General features: G+C 41.4%; 1 protein-coding gene across 1 annotated transcript in view; it reads left to right on the top strand.

Moving 5' to 3' along the window:
• The window catches only part of ACVR1B (activin A receptor type 1B), a 45290-nt gene that overhangs the window by 14451 nt on the left and 17972 nt on the right, over nucleotides 1-12867 (top strand). Inside the window, exons 2-3 of the mRNA XM_081309112.1 lie at nucleotides 9012-9251; nucleotides 9990-10238. Of these exons, the coding sequence (XP_081165238.1) occupies nucleotides 9012-9251; nucleotides 9990-10238 (489 nt within the window). The remainder of the gene's footprint in view (nucleotides 1-9011; nucleotides 9252-9989; nucleotides 10239-12867) is intronic.

A 12867-nucleotide genomic window follows, 5' to 3' on the forward strand; every position in this document is an offset into this window, starting at 1 on the left:
TAGTAGAGGGAGTGCTTAGCTTAGTCTTTCCTAGAAAAGAATGAATATATGTCAAAGATTGCCTGTTGGAATTGGAGGGGGAGAGTGTTGAGGCAACAGAATACTTATCCAGGGCCTGGAAAAGATAAAGAAAAAAAACTTAAAAAAAAAAGAAAAAAAAAATGGGCATGAGAGCACACATGGGTTTGAGAGACAGGAGGATTTTAAATTTGAGGCCTGTGTGTGCAACTTAGACCCTGTTTGAAAATAAGAAATTTTTAAAAAGGATTGGGAGATGTAGCTGAGTTATGGAATGCCGCTACGTTCAATTTCTAGTACCACCAAAAAGAAAGAAAGAAAGAAAAAAAAGGTGGGAACTAATATTACATTATAAAAGGAGACAGCTGTAAGTTTTCTGCTTTATGGGTGTTCAAGTTAAATATTTGAACCTGAATCAAATCAAAACCCAGATCTAGCTCTTAGCTTATAGAAAATACACATTTGTAACAACATATCAAAATAGATTCTACTGTCATGTGTAAATAAAAAGAACAAATAAAAATAAATGTTTTAAAAATAGAAAATACAGAGAAGAGAGCTACTTGTAAAATGGCATCACAGGGAGTCAATCAACAACATCCAGAATGTGGGAAATGCAGACAAATAGTCTGGTTTCTTAACAAACAGTTTTTAAGGAAAAATAACAACAGCAGGAACATCTATAGATTTAAAAAGGTTTAACAGACTTTTCAGCCAAGGACAGTGAAAAGATCTATTTGGATCCAGATTTGAACAAACCAACTGTTAAAAAACTTTTTTTTTTTTTGAGACAATAGAGGATGTTTGAACATTGATTGGATTTTTTAACTTTTTTTTTCATTTTGTTGATGCATGATAGTTGTATGCACTGATGGGCTTTGTTGTTACATATGCACAATATAATTTGGCCATATCTCTCCCCAGCATTCCCCCTTCCCTCTCTTCAACCCTTTGTCCCTTTCCTCTACTGATCTCCCTTTGATTTTTAGGAGATCCACCCCCACCTTTGTTTTCTTTTTTTTTTTCTCTCTCTAGTTTCCACATGTGAGAGAAAACATAGAACCCTTGACCACCGAGTTTGACTTATTTCATTTAGCATGATGATCTCTAGTTCCATCCATTTCTTGCAACTGCCATAATTTCATTTTTCTTTATGGATATGTAAAATTCCTTTGTGTATACATGCCATGTTTTCTTTATCCATTCATCCATCGATGGACATCGAGGCTAGTTCCATAGTTTGACTGTTATGAATTGTGCTGCTGTAAACATGGGTATGCAGGTATCACTGTTGTAAGATGCCTTTAATTCTTCAGGGTAAATACTGAGAGTGGTATAGCTGGGTAATACAATGGTTGCATGCCTAGTGCATCTATTTTTTTTTAAGAGAGAGTGAGAGAGGAGAGAGAGAGAGAGAGAGAGAGAGAGAGAGAGAGAGAGAGAGAGAGAATTTTTAATATTTATTTTTTAGTTCTTGGCGGACACAACATCTTTGTTGGTATGTGGTGCTGAGGATCGAACCCGGGCCGCACGCATGCCAGGCGAGCGCGCTACCGCTTGAGCCACACCCCAGCCCCCTAGTGCATCTATATCTTCTATTCCATATATATTTGTTGGCCATTTGTATTTCTTCTTTTGAAAAGTGTCTTTAATTCATTTGTCCATTTATTAATTGGGTTATTTGATTTTTGGTGTCAAGTTTTTTGAGCTCTTTATGTATTCTAGATATTAATCCTCTGTCAGAAGAGTAACTAGCAAAGATTTTCTCCCATTCTGTGGGTTCTCTCTTCACATTCCTAATTGTTTCCTTTGCTGTGCAGAAGCTTTTTAATTTGATGCTGTCCCATTTATTAACTCTTGGCATTATTTCCCGAGCTTTAGGGGAAAGTCATTGAGAAAGTCATTGCCTGTGCCTAAAAGCTGGAGTCTCGAGCTTACCTTTTCAGCATAGTTTCTGGTCTAATTCCAAGGTCTTTTATCCATTTTGAGTTGATTTTTGTGCAGGGTGAGAGATAGGGTCTAATTTCATTCTTACAAATATCCTTGATTGGATATTTGATAATATTGAGGTTGTTGTCATTATTTTATGATACTGTGGGAAACTGAGTAGTTCAAAATATAATTTGCTGAGGATTCCAACATCAATAACAAAAAATTAAAGAACAGTTGGGGTATATCTAGCATTTAATGTACACTTAATTGTATAGGCACTTTGCTAAGAGCTTTGTTTAATGATTATCTTATTCTCAGAGCCCCCCACCCCGCACCCCCCACCATGAAATAGATTCTGTTGTTATCCCCATTTTATAATTGGATAGATAAAGCCAGCAAGCTTAAGAAACTTGCCCCATATTGCTCGGGTAACAGCGATAAAGTCAGGATTCAAACTGAGACTCTGTGACCTCAGGGCCCAAGTTGTTAATAGGTATGCAATTATGTCTCCCTGAAGGTGCTATCAGTGACACAGAGGAAACAAAAGAATTATATTCCCCATTTTTTATTGAGATGCATTCTATGAAAATATGCATCCCCAAATTCTTTCAAAGTGGAAAAGTATAGTTATATACCCCTCGAAGTAGTTTAAAAATTAAATCCAATCTTATAAAGTTCATTGTTGGTTTGTGATAAATGTTACTTTGTTCTGAATTTAAGTAGTCAGACAGGATGTTTTAGACCTAAAGAAGTAGGTCTTTGTGGCAGTCTCCTAAATGACTGCATCTATATCTTCTATTCCACATGTTCTTACAATGTGATTTTAACATTCCCTCCACCAACAGATGGGTCTACCCCTGCCCCCTTGAATTTGGATGGAGGCATGACTACTTCAGCTTCAAGTACATGATGGACACTATGCTCTCTGACTTCTCTTTTGCAGTGCTGGGGATCAAACCAGAACCTCAGTCGTGCTAGGCAAGGGCTGTACCACAGAGCTAGATCCCCAGCTGTACTCTGTGACTTCTAAGGCTGGGCCATTAAAAGGATACAATTATTGCCTTGCTCACTCCTTTTTGACACTTGCTTGGTGAAAACTGGCTATCATGCTGTGAGAAGCCTAAGGTAGCCTATGCACAGAAGCTACTTGGAGAGGGCCACATAAAGAGGAGCCAAGACCCCTAGCCAACAACCAGCATCACCTACCTACTAACATGTGGGAGGGGGTGAGCCTTCAGATGATCCCAGCCCCCAGCCTTGGAGTTTTCTATCTGAAACCCCAGGACTTTGTAGAGGCAAACAGTCCCTGCTTTGTTCTGCCCAAATTTTTGGCCCTCAGAATCCATGTTCAGAATAAATAGTGTTTTATGTCACAAATTTTGTGGGTAATTTGTTACACGGCCATAGTAGCTGGAACAATATTCTTTCTTCTTTCAGACCTTAATGGATGAATGGCCATTTTTTTAAAAAAATATTTTTTAGTTGTTGCTGGACCTTTATTTTATTTGTATGTGGTGCTGAGAATCAAACCCAGTGCCTCACATATGCTAGGCAAGCGCTTTTCCACTGATCCACAGCCCAGCCCTGAATGGCTATTTTTTCAGCAAATATTTAGTGTGTGCCTACTTGAATTCAACCTTGTAGACACAAAGGCGAATGGAACAGTCTGTTTCATTAAATGGTACCTCAGCCAGAAGACTGTTAGAGTGACCTGTTTTTCCTCTGTAAAGAGTTTTCTAAGGAGGCCCTGGTTGCTATACTTGTGGGTTCCATAATAAAAGTCAGGACCATAGGCTGGGGATGTAGCTTAGTGGTGGAATGCTTGCCTATCATGCGTGAGCCCAATATCCAGCACTGCAAAAAGGGGAAGGGGCACTGAACCCAAGAAAAATTACCCACTGGAGGGGAAGTGGCATTGTGGTTTTCTAAGGCCCATAGTTTGGGACTTTTTAAAAGGAGCTAAGTATACATATGAACAAAGCAAAATTAAGAGACTTAATTTGAATGGGAAAAATTTAATAAGGTCTGTACAAGGTGGTTATTTTGAAATCACCAAGGGATCAAAGGAACTTCACTCTGTATAAAAAACTGTCTTTTAAAGATAGGGATGGATAGGCGTGGTAGTGCATACCTTAGTCCAATATACTTGGGAATCTGAGGCCGGAGGATCTCTTGAGTCTAGGAGTTTGCGATCAGCATGGGCAACTTAGCAAGACTCTATATCAAAAAAAAAAGGGGGGGGCTGGTGTATGTGTGTGTAGAATGGCACTTCTAGTCATTAATGTGCATTAAGGAATTCATGGTGAAATAAATGCCTCTGCTTTCTTGGACTGTAACATGCCAAATCCCTGGAGGTAAACTGCAGGAAGACTTGGTGAGGCTTTTTGGTCAGAAAACCCTGAGTGGATTTGACATAGTGATGGTTAGAATGCCTTTAGTTGATGTCAGTAATATTTGCAGAATGATGTGTCCTACTTCTGATGATGTTTGTAGTACAGTGATGGCCCTGAAAAGTTAGAGGTGCTGGACATTGCCAGAAGGTACGTTGTAGGATGCTGTGTGGACTTGGGGCCTAGAGACCTGAGTTGGAGTTGTGGCTCCATCGTTTACTTGTTTATCATTTGTGAGTTCCTTATCTTCTTGGCTTTACTACCCATAAAGTGGGACAGCTACCCTACCTCAGCTCTTGTGAACGCCTGTGGGGATCACATGAGAGAATGAAGGTGAAAACTCTTGAAAAGTAATGTAGTCTATGCAGTGTGTTCTTATGGGAAACAAAACTGAAAACATCACACCCTAATATAAAACTAGTATTACTGGGGCTGAAATCAAATTTGTGGTCTTTGTTCTTTCCCAGAGAAGCCAGGGATGGATTTGTAGGTCAATGGTAGAGTACTTGTGAGTGCCTGAAGCCCTGGGAACCATCCCTGGCGCCACAAAAACAAGCCCAGTGCAGTAATCATCAGGTTAAAAAGACTACACGAGACTACTAAAAAGACTACTAAAAGGACTACACAAGCAAATACATACCTAAAGTTCTCCTTATTCCACAACCAAAGTGTTATGTATGAGAAATGACAGTTTGGAAAACTAAATCACAGAAGAGATACTGAATCACTCAAGCCTATGTGGGGATCCTGAGAGTTCCCAGCTGGGCCAAAGACCTGCCCAGTGCCCTCCTCTCTTTGGAGGCCTGTGCGCAGCTTGATGGAGTTTGCCCAAGTTGGGACTTGTCTGCCTTCTCAAAACACAGCCTCTTTCATGAATCAAATTTGCATTTACATCCTACCACAAACCACCTTCTAATCATACTTAGGAACCATGTTCAAATTCTGCCAAGGTGGTTTTGTGTTGAATTCAGGTTTGACTAATAAACTTGCTAATAACAGAAGTCTACCCTACCTGGACTCTTGTTCTGACCACTTTTTTGTTTACATTTTGAGTGATTTAGTGACACTTCTGTGATTTAGTTTTCTCACATGTAACACTTTGTGGAATAAGGAGAATTTTAGGTATGCACTTGATTATATACATGCAGACTTTTTAACCTGATGAGTCATTGTGAAACATTGTAAGGGTCTGTTATCATTCGTACACACTTGACTTTTCAAAGGGAATTGGATTTAGGTTTGTGATTTAGTGTACTAAATTTACAGTAAGTTCAGATATGTTTATAATTTTATTATCACTTATTTTGTTTCAGTGAATAATATTAACAGAAGACTGGCCAAAATGTCTGTCTTAAAGACATTTAGAAAAAGGTATATAAAACAGCAGAATTGTTCAGTGTTGGATCAATGATCCAAACAGTGTGAATTAAAAAACAAAACTAAATCTAGATTGAGCTGGAAAGGATTTTGGAGGTCATCTAGTTCAGTTCCTTCTTTCTGGTTAATCATGAGGAAAATGAGGTTCAGAGAGGTTAAATGACTTGCCCAAAGCCACGCGACTAGTTACCCACAGCACATAGACTTGAATAGCTTCTTGCTGAGACCTTGCTGTAACTTTCCACTTCCTAATCAGTGGTTCAAGAGAAACATTTTATTTTGTATGGTTGTTTATTTTTATTTTTTAGGTTTTACATTCAGAAGAGGGATTCATATTTATTGAGTACCTACTATTAAGTGCTTTTATGTTGTTTCATGTAATTCTTACACAGTACTGAGAAGAGTTATTAATAGTCCCACTATTACAGATTGAACACAAAAGAAACTAGTGCAGTAAACTTGCTCAAGGTCATGTGATTAACACAAGTGCTGACATTTGAGCTTTAGGTCTTTATGACCTGTTCTGCTGTGATACCCACTGTGGCTCCTAGTGATGTAAATTCAGACCTTTTCCTGGGTGTGGGCAATAGTGATGGTTATCATAAAAGTTTATCTGTTCAGAGTGTACATAGATGTACATAGACATGTGTAGAGCAAGTATTTCTCAAGGTACCCACAGCACTTAGCAGAATTTGACTAATCTCCCTACCATCTCTGTAAGAAAAAAATGTGTTCTGGTTGGACAGTTGAGATCCAGATAGGCTTAGGGACTCACCCAGTTCCCTTATCATCAGCCCCTGGGGCCCAGCCTCCAGTTCCGTTCTCAGTCCCTGTTAGCATAGATTTCACCACTTTTGCTCTTTCCTGTCTTACACCAAGATTGTTTAAGTACTTCCCAAAAATAATGAGCCACGTGTGGGTGTGTTCATTCTCCAGAATGAATCACTGTGAAAGAGGCCATGAACCAACAAAAGGAGAATAAATATCTGGAATCAGAGAGATTTCTGACTGCTCTGCTACACTAATTGATGGACTCTGAAGTGAGCTCTTTTTAAACAGGCTACTGTGGGTTTGGCCTTGTGTGTCTCACCCTGCTCAGAATAGTCCTCTCTTGAAGTTGTTAATTTTCCCTTTCTTGCCTCCCAAAATAGCTCCAACGCTGTTCTCTTTGCTGGACATCACAGCATATATACTGAGAAGCATGCTCCTTACAGGGACCCCTCACTCCTGAATGCACACAGGGGTGTCGGGGGGAGATGAACTTTGTTGGAAGCAGGATTCCAGTGGGGTAAAAGAGAGTTGGACCAAGTATTCTGAGAGTTGTAAAAGTTTAAGTTACCAAAAGAATAAAAGAACAAATAAGGGCATTTGGGAGAAAGAAATGAGAAGGCCCTTAGTCTTTTTTGTGACTACCAGGGTTTAAATTGAAATTTAGGAGAAATTTTTTTTTAAAAGAAAGAGTGGGGGAGAGAGAGAGAGAGAGAGAGAGAGAATTTTTTTTTTAATATTTATTTTTTAGTTCTCGGCGGACACAACATCTTCATTTGTCTGTGGCGCTGAGGATCGAACCCGGGCCGCACGCATGCCAGGCGAGCGCGCTACCGCTTGAGCCACATCTCCAGCCCAATTTAGGAGAAATTTGCTTTTAAAATTCTTTTTATGATTTGGATCCTGTTCTCACAAATACCTACTTTAAACTTCATGCCTTTAAGAACCAACACTACCTACGCTCTTTAGCAGGTAGCAACATGTTTTGGAATTTCTCCCAGAAGATAGGGATCTGATCAAAGGTTGTAAAAAAAAAATACAACAGACTGGGCAGTGAGGTCAACCCTGTCTGTGTACCTGCTGGTGCTGCCTCTCCTCAGTTTCCTCGAGTGGGAACAACAAGGGATTCTCTCATTTATAGAAAGCCTGCTGCAGGAGGGGTTAGACACTGAGACATTTAGAATCTGTCTTTGCATTTGAAAAGACAAGAGATGTCTTCTAGAGTATTGGAGGAAGACACAAAGATAGATTCTTTACAGCCTAAATGGAGAGTTAGGCCAGTGTGGCTTTTTGTGGGACCGGTTGCAAATGTCTCTCCTCCAGAGACCTTGGAGTACAAGTCTTCCCCCTGGGTACCCAGACAGTGCTTATTGAATGTGCCACCTGGGACTTGATGGGCCTCCCCTCCAAGCACTGATGGATGAGTACCTTTCTCAGCACTGCGCGTCCCAGCCTTAGTGTTGTAGTGGCCAAAGCCACATGTCTGCCCATCCCAAGAGGTCAGAGCTAGGTTAGGCTCATGGGAGACAGTGTTGGAAGAACCAACTGCTGCTGTCTGTGCTATTCTTGTTAGTCAGATAAATAAAGAATTGCAGATTCCAGGGCTGCAGAACAGGCTTTCAGAGGCGCCAAATTCATTTACAGTAATTTCCTGTCAGTGGCACACACTTAGCATGATACACACCTAGCAAAACTGATTAGTCACAGAGGTGATCATGTACACGGCCTCTTTGGGGGAAAACAACAACAAAAAACTGTAAGTGCTGTCCAGGGGCCTTTCAGAAAGGGTTAAATTTATTGAGCACCTTTTAGGCATTATCTCATTTAGTCCTCATAATAACTTTATGAGGTAGGCACTAAAATTCTCCTCTTTGGAAGACATTCTTTTTGGCCCTCATGAGATGGACACCTGACATAGACTAAAGGGAAGAAACAATGATGGAATGGTCAGGGGAAGCTTTTCAAAGGAAGTGGTGTTTGAGCAGAATTTTGAAGGCTTTTCGAAAACTGGGCAGGAAAAAAAAAGCTTTGCAGGAGAATGTGTGAGAGTGTGCGCACTACATTCAGGAAGCTGTAGGCGTGCCTCATGCCTGAGAGAGGAGATGGCTTGATTCTGGCTCCAAGGAACCCTGAGGTAGTTTTACATGGAAAAAGAGAGAGAGAGAGAGAAAGAGAGAGAGAGAGAGAGTGAGTGTGTCTGTGTGTGTGTGTAGGGGGGTGCCTCCTATCTTCTGTAGGAGAGATTCCATCCTCTCTGCAGGCCATCTTGGTTTGAATGAGAAGGTGGTTCCTCTGTCTCTCACAGGCATGGAATAGATCATTGAGAGGAATGGTGGGGCCTATCAAGCTTTATCTGTGAGCTGAAAAGGGTTGTGCTCCAGTTGAAGATATCTTTCTGGCCCCATCTCCATAAAAGTTTCTGTTTTGGGGTTTGAAGTATGCTAAGGGATTATATTCTAAGTCTGGAAAAGGACCTGGAAAAGACCTCATTGTTGCTTTCAATGTCTACTCCCAAATCCCCTGCAGCTCTGCTATGTGCATGCACCAGCTGCCTACAGGCCAACTACACGTGTGAAACAGATGGGGCCTGCATGGTTTCCATCTTCAACCTGGATGGGATGGAGCACCATGTGCGTACCTGCATCCCCAAAGTGGAGCTGGTCCCTGCCGGGAAGCCCTTCTACTGCCTGAGCTCAGAGGATCTGCGCAACACCCACTGCTGCTATACTGACTTCTGCAACAAGATCGACTTGAGGGTGCCCAGTGGTAAGTGCATGTCCTTGTCAGACTATTGGCTCATCTTGGAGGTAGCGCACCTCCTCCTTCCATTTTCTGTGCTCTTACCCCCTCCCTTGCCTTTTGAATGCTCCTTGAGGTGACAAGGGATGGCATTCCTCTCAAGTTAGGTTTATAGATTGAGAATGAGAGAGGCAAATTTTCAAATAAGTCCCAGAAGTGAGATCTGCATTTTGGGTAGTGGCTGAACAGCCATGGGCAGCAGAGCCAGGCAGGAATCCCCACAGAGGATGTGGGACTGATCTGGAAAGAAATGGCACCAGAGCCTTGTGAAGGGGTCTGCTCTAGGAAGGGAGATGGGCAGATGTGAAGAGGGGCTAGAATTAGGAAAGGGTGGTGATCACAAAGTCTGCCATTTAGAAGGTATCACCAGGCAGATCCAAGGAGGAGAGATGTTGGAGCAGAGCCTAAAGGAGAGTGGAAACTGGCATTTATCTTGGAGGCTAAGGTGGGACCCTGACATGCTGTGAAGTTCCAAAGTGGGTTTGGTTTGACCATAGAAGGGACAATTCAACCAAAGAAGTTGGCATCGAGAGAATCTAAGTAGATAGACAAGCCCAGTAAGACCAGAGAGAGATCAAAGGAATTTTAAAAACTTAAAACCTTGAGGGGGAAGGGCCCTTTCTCACTTGGAGGCAGTGTTGGAGATAAGTAAGGCCACAGCGTTCCCTTGTTTTTACTCTGTGTTCCTTCTCTCGTTTGACCCAGGTCACCTCAAGGAGCCTGAGCACCCTTCCGTGTGGGGCCCTGTGGAGCTGGTAGGCATTATTGCTGGCCCAGTCTTCCTTCTGTTTCTCATCATCATCATTGTTTTCCTTGTTATTAACTATCATCAGCGTGTCTATCACAACCGCCAGAGACTGGACATGGAAGATCCCTCATGTGAGATGTGTCTCTCCAAAGACAAGACGCTTCAGGATCTTGTCTACGATCTCTCCACATCAGGGTCTGGCTCAGGTACTGAGTTCTGTAGGCGCTGTGTCTATTGGCCCTCATGACTGTTTCCCAGCAGGAGAGTGTGTGTGAGGAAGGCCGGAGCCCTGTGCTTGTTTCTACTAGCATTGAGTCATTTGGTTTCATAATTTCCCTTTTTTTGGAGTCTGACATGTAATAAGATATGATAATGGGTTCAGAGAAAATCTTTTATACCCTGGGATTCCAAAGGTTAAGTGCAAAACTCATTGGAGAAACCCTGCCTCCCTTCTTCTAGTCTTGTACCCATACATCTATTAAAATTCAGCTGGTTCCACCTGAGCAGTGGACTGCTCAATTGAAGGGCCCCTTTTGAGAAACAGGAGTGTGCTGGATTTCTGTGAGGTGGTGACAGCTAATCATTGATCTCTGAGCAACCACAAGGGGAGTTTAAGGACATTGAGTAAAGCTAGAGCTGGGATTTGGTGAATCATTGACTTGTACCATTGCCCAAGGGTTTTTTGGAGGGGGTTACCATAAAAGCAGTTTGGGCTTCCAGCATAGCATCAGCTCCATTTCCTGTAGTGCCTGTTGTTTACCAAGTCTTTCTTAGATGGGGACGATGAACCCAACGCTGGACCTTGGCATGAGACCAGAATTTTAGATGGAGGGAATTGAGGTTATTCAGGTCTTGGGGCATAGCTCAGCAATTAGATGTGAACATGACTACAAAAGACTTTTTTTTTTTTTTTTTTTTGGTAATGAAAATAAACTGTTACTTTAGTCATAATGATATTCCATTCTTCCAAAAAACAACAACAACAACTCAGCCTTGGAGATCAGCGTTGCTGTTCTAGTTAGAACACACAGAATCATATTTGTGAGAATGTTTTTATGTTTCCTTACCATGGGACATGCTATTGTTCTGTAGGGAAATTATGCCATCCATCATGGCCAGACATTCCTTCTTGAACACAGGAATACTTTGAGCTGTGACATCTCCTGAATTTCAGTGGTTTCGCTTTTATTAAGCTCGGCAGTAGAGAGCACCAAAATGATGGATATATTTAAAAGCTCCATATTTTTAGAAACAGAGAAAATACATAGCTGTTCTTTGCTTAAAGAGGTGGGGCAGTGGTTAGACCTGCCTGGTTGATTCTGTGACTTGACTTGCTCTTGGAGGACCGTGGCTTGAGTGTTCCAGATTTTTCAGATCCAGGACCAGCTGAGGCTAGTGAGGCATGGTGTTTATTTACTTATCTGGAGTAAAATGGTTAATGACTGTTTCTCTTTGGGTGGTTAGTCCTTTCCCAGGACAGAAGGTGAAGAACTTCCAAGGTGTTGGATTTTTTATTTATATTTATTTTTTTAGTTATAGGTGGGCACAATATCTTTATTTTGTTATTTTATTTTTATGTGGTGCTGAGGATTGAACCCAGTGCCTCATACATGCTAGGCTGAGCCCCAGCCCCAGCCTCTTGTTGGATTTTTTAATAATGTGGTTTTTGAAGTCCGATGTGGTTTTTGAAGTCCATGCTGCTTATGTTACTTGCAGTTCATTTTAACAAATGTATGCTGAATACCTTCTGGGAACAAAGATTTAAAAAAAAAAAAAAGGCTGATCCAGGATTGGATAGAAGAGACAGGAATTATGGGTAAAAGTCTTAAAGAGGAGATGTAGTTGAAGGAGTTGGAATTTTTAAGAGAGGGGAGAGAATATTCTGGGCCAAGGAAAACACCTTGAATGAAAGGACAAAAAGACATGAAAGTTTATAGTATGTATGTTTAAGGACTTAGGATAAGAAGGCCAGCATGGTGTGTCCCTGCTAGGTGGCTGAGGAAAGACAGGCTAGCCCAGGTGTGAAGGATCTTAGGAGCCATATTTTATCTTAGAGATAAGAGGCATCTACTGAAAGTTTTCACTTGGGAAAATGTTCATATTTTTTTCCTTTGAAAGGAATTCTGACAGTGATGTGGAGGATGAATTTGTTCATTTACCAACCTCCTGTGAGGAAGGGTGGGGTGAGGCAGGGCTGTGTGTGGGTGTGTAGGGCAAGAGCAGGGTGTGAAGAAGGCAGAAAGACCAGTTGGAAGTCTTTTAAAAGAAGGGCCAACTGGGTAGGGTGCTCCACACCTGTAGTTCCAGTGATTCTGAAGGCTGAGGCAAGAGGATGGCAAGTTTGAAGCCAGCCTCAGACACTTAGTGAGACCCTGTCTCAAAATTAACAAAAATAAATAAATAAAGGGAGGGAGAGAGGGGCTGGGGATGAGGCTCCGTGGTAAAGCGTCCATGGGTTTGATCCCCAGTATATAAGTAAATGAATGAATGGCTGGAGTAGCACAGGGGATGGAAAGGAAGGAAGGGTCCAATTTGAGAAACATTTTGGTGGTTCTTTACTGTTGTAGTTGAAAGCATGGACTATGTCCTGGATTTTAATCCCTGCTTTGTCACTTTTGCTTGTATGAATTTGAATGAGTTACATAATGTTCCTTTCTGAGTCTTATTCTTCATTTTCTCATCTGCAAAATGGGAATAATAATACTTACTGTACAGGTGGTTGTGAGGAAATGAGACAATTTATGTAGGTCTTTAGCATAGAGCTTCATGCATAGTAAGCACAGCAAACAGTAGTTCACATGTATCAAACTGGGGATAAATAACAGTTATTATTGA

Source organism: Spermophilus citellus (genome assembly GCF_964194105.1).
Source record: "Spermophilus citellus genome assembly, chromosome: 10".
In the NCBI taxonomy this organism is placed as follows: domain Eukaryota; kingdom Metazoa; phylum Chordata; class Mammalia; order Rodentia; family Sciuridae; genus Spermophilus; species Spermophilus citellus.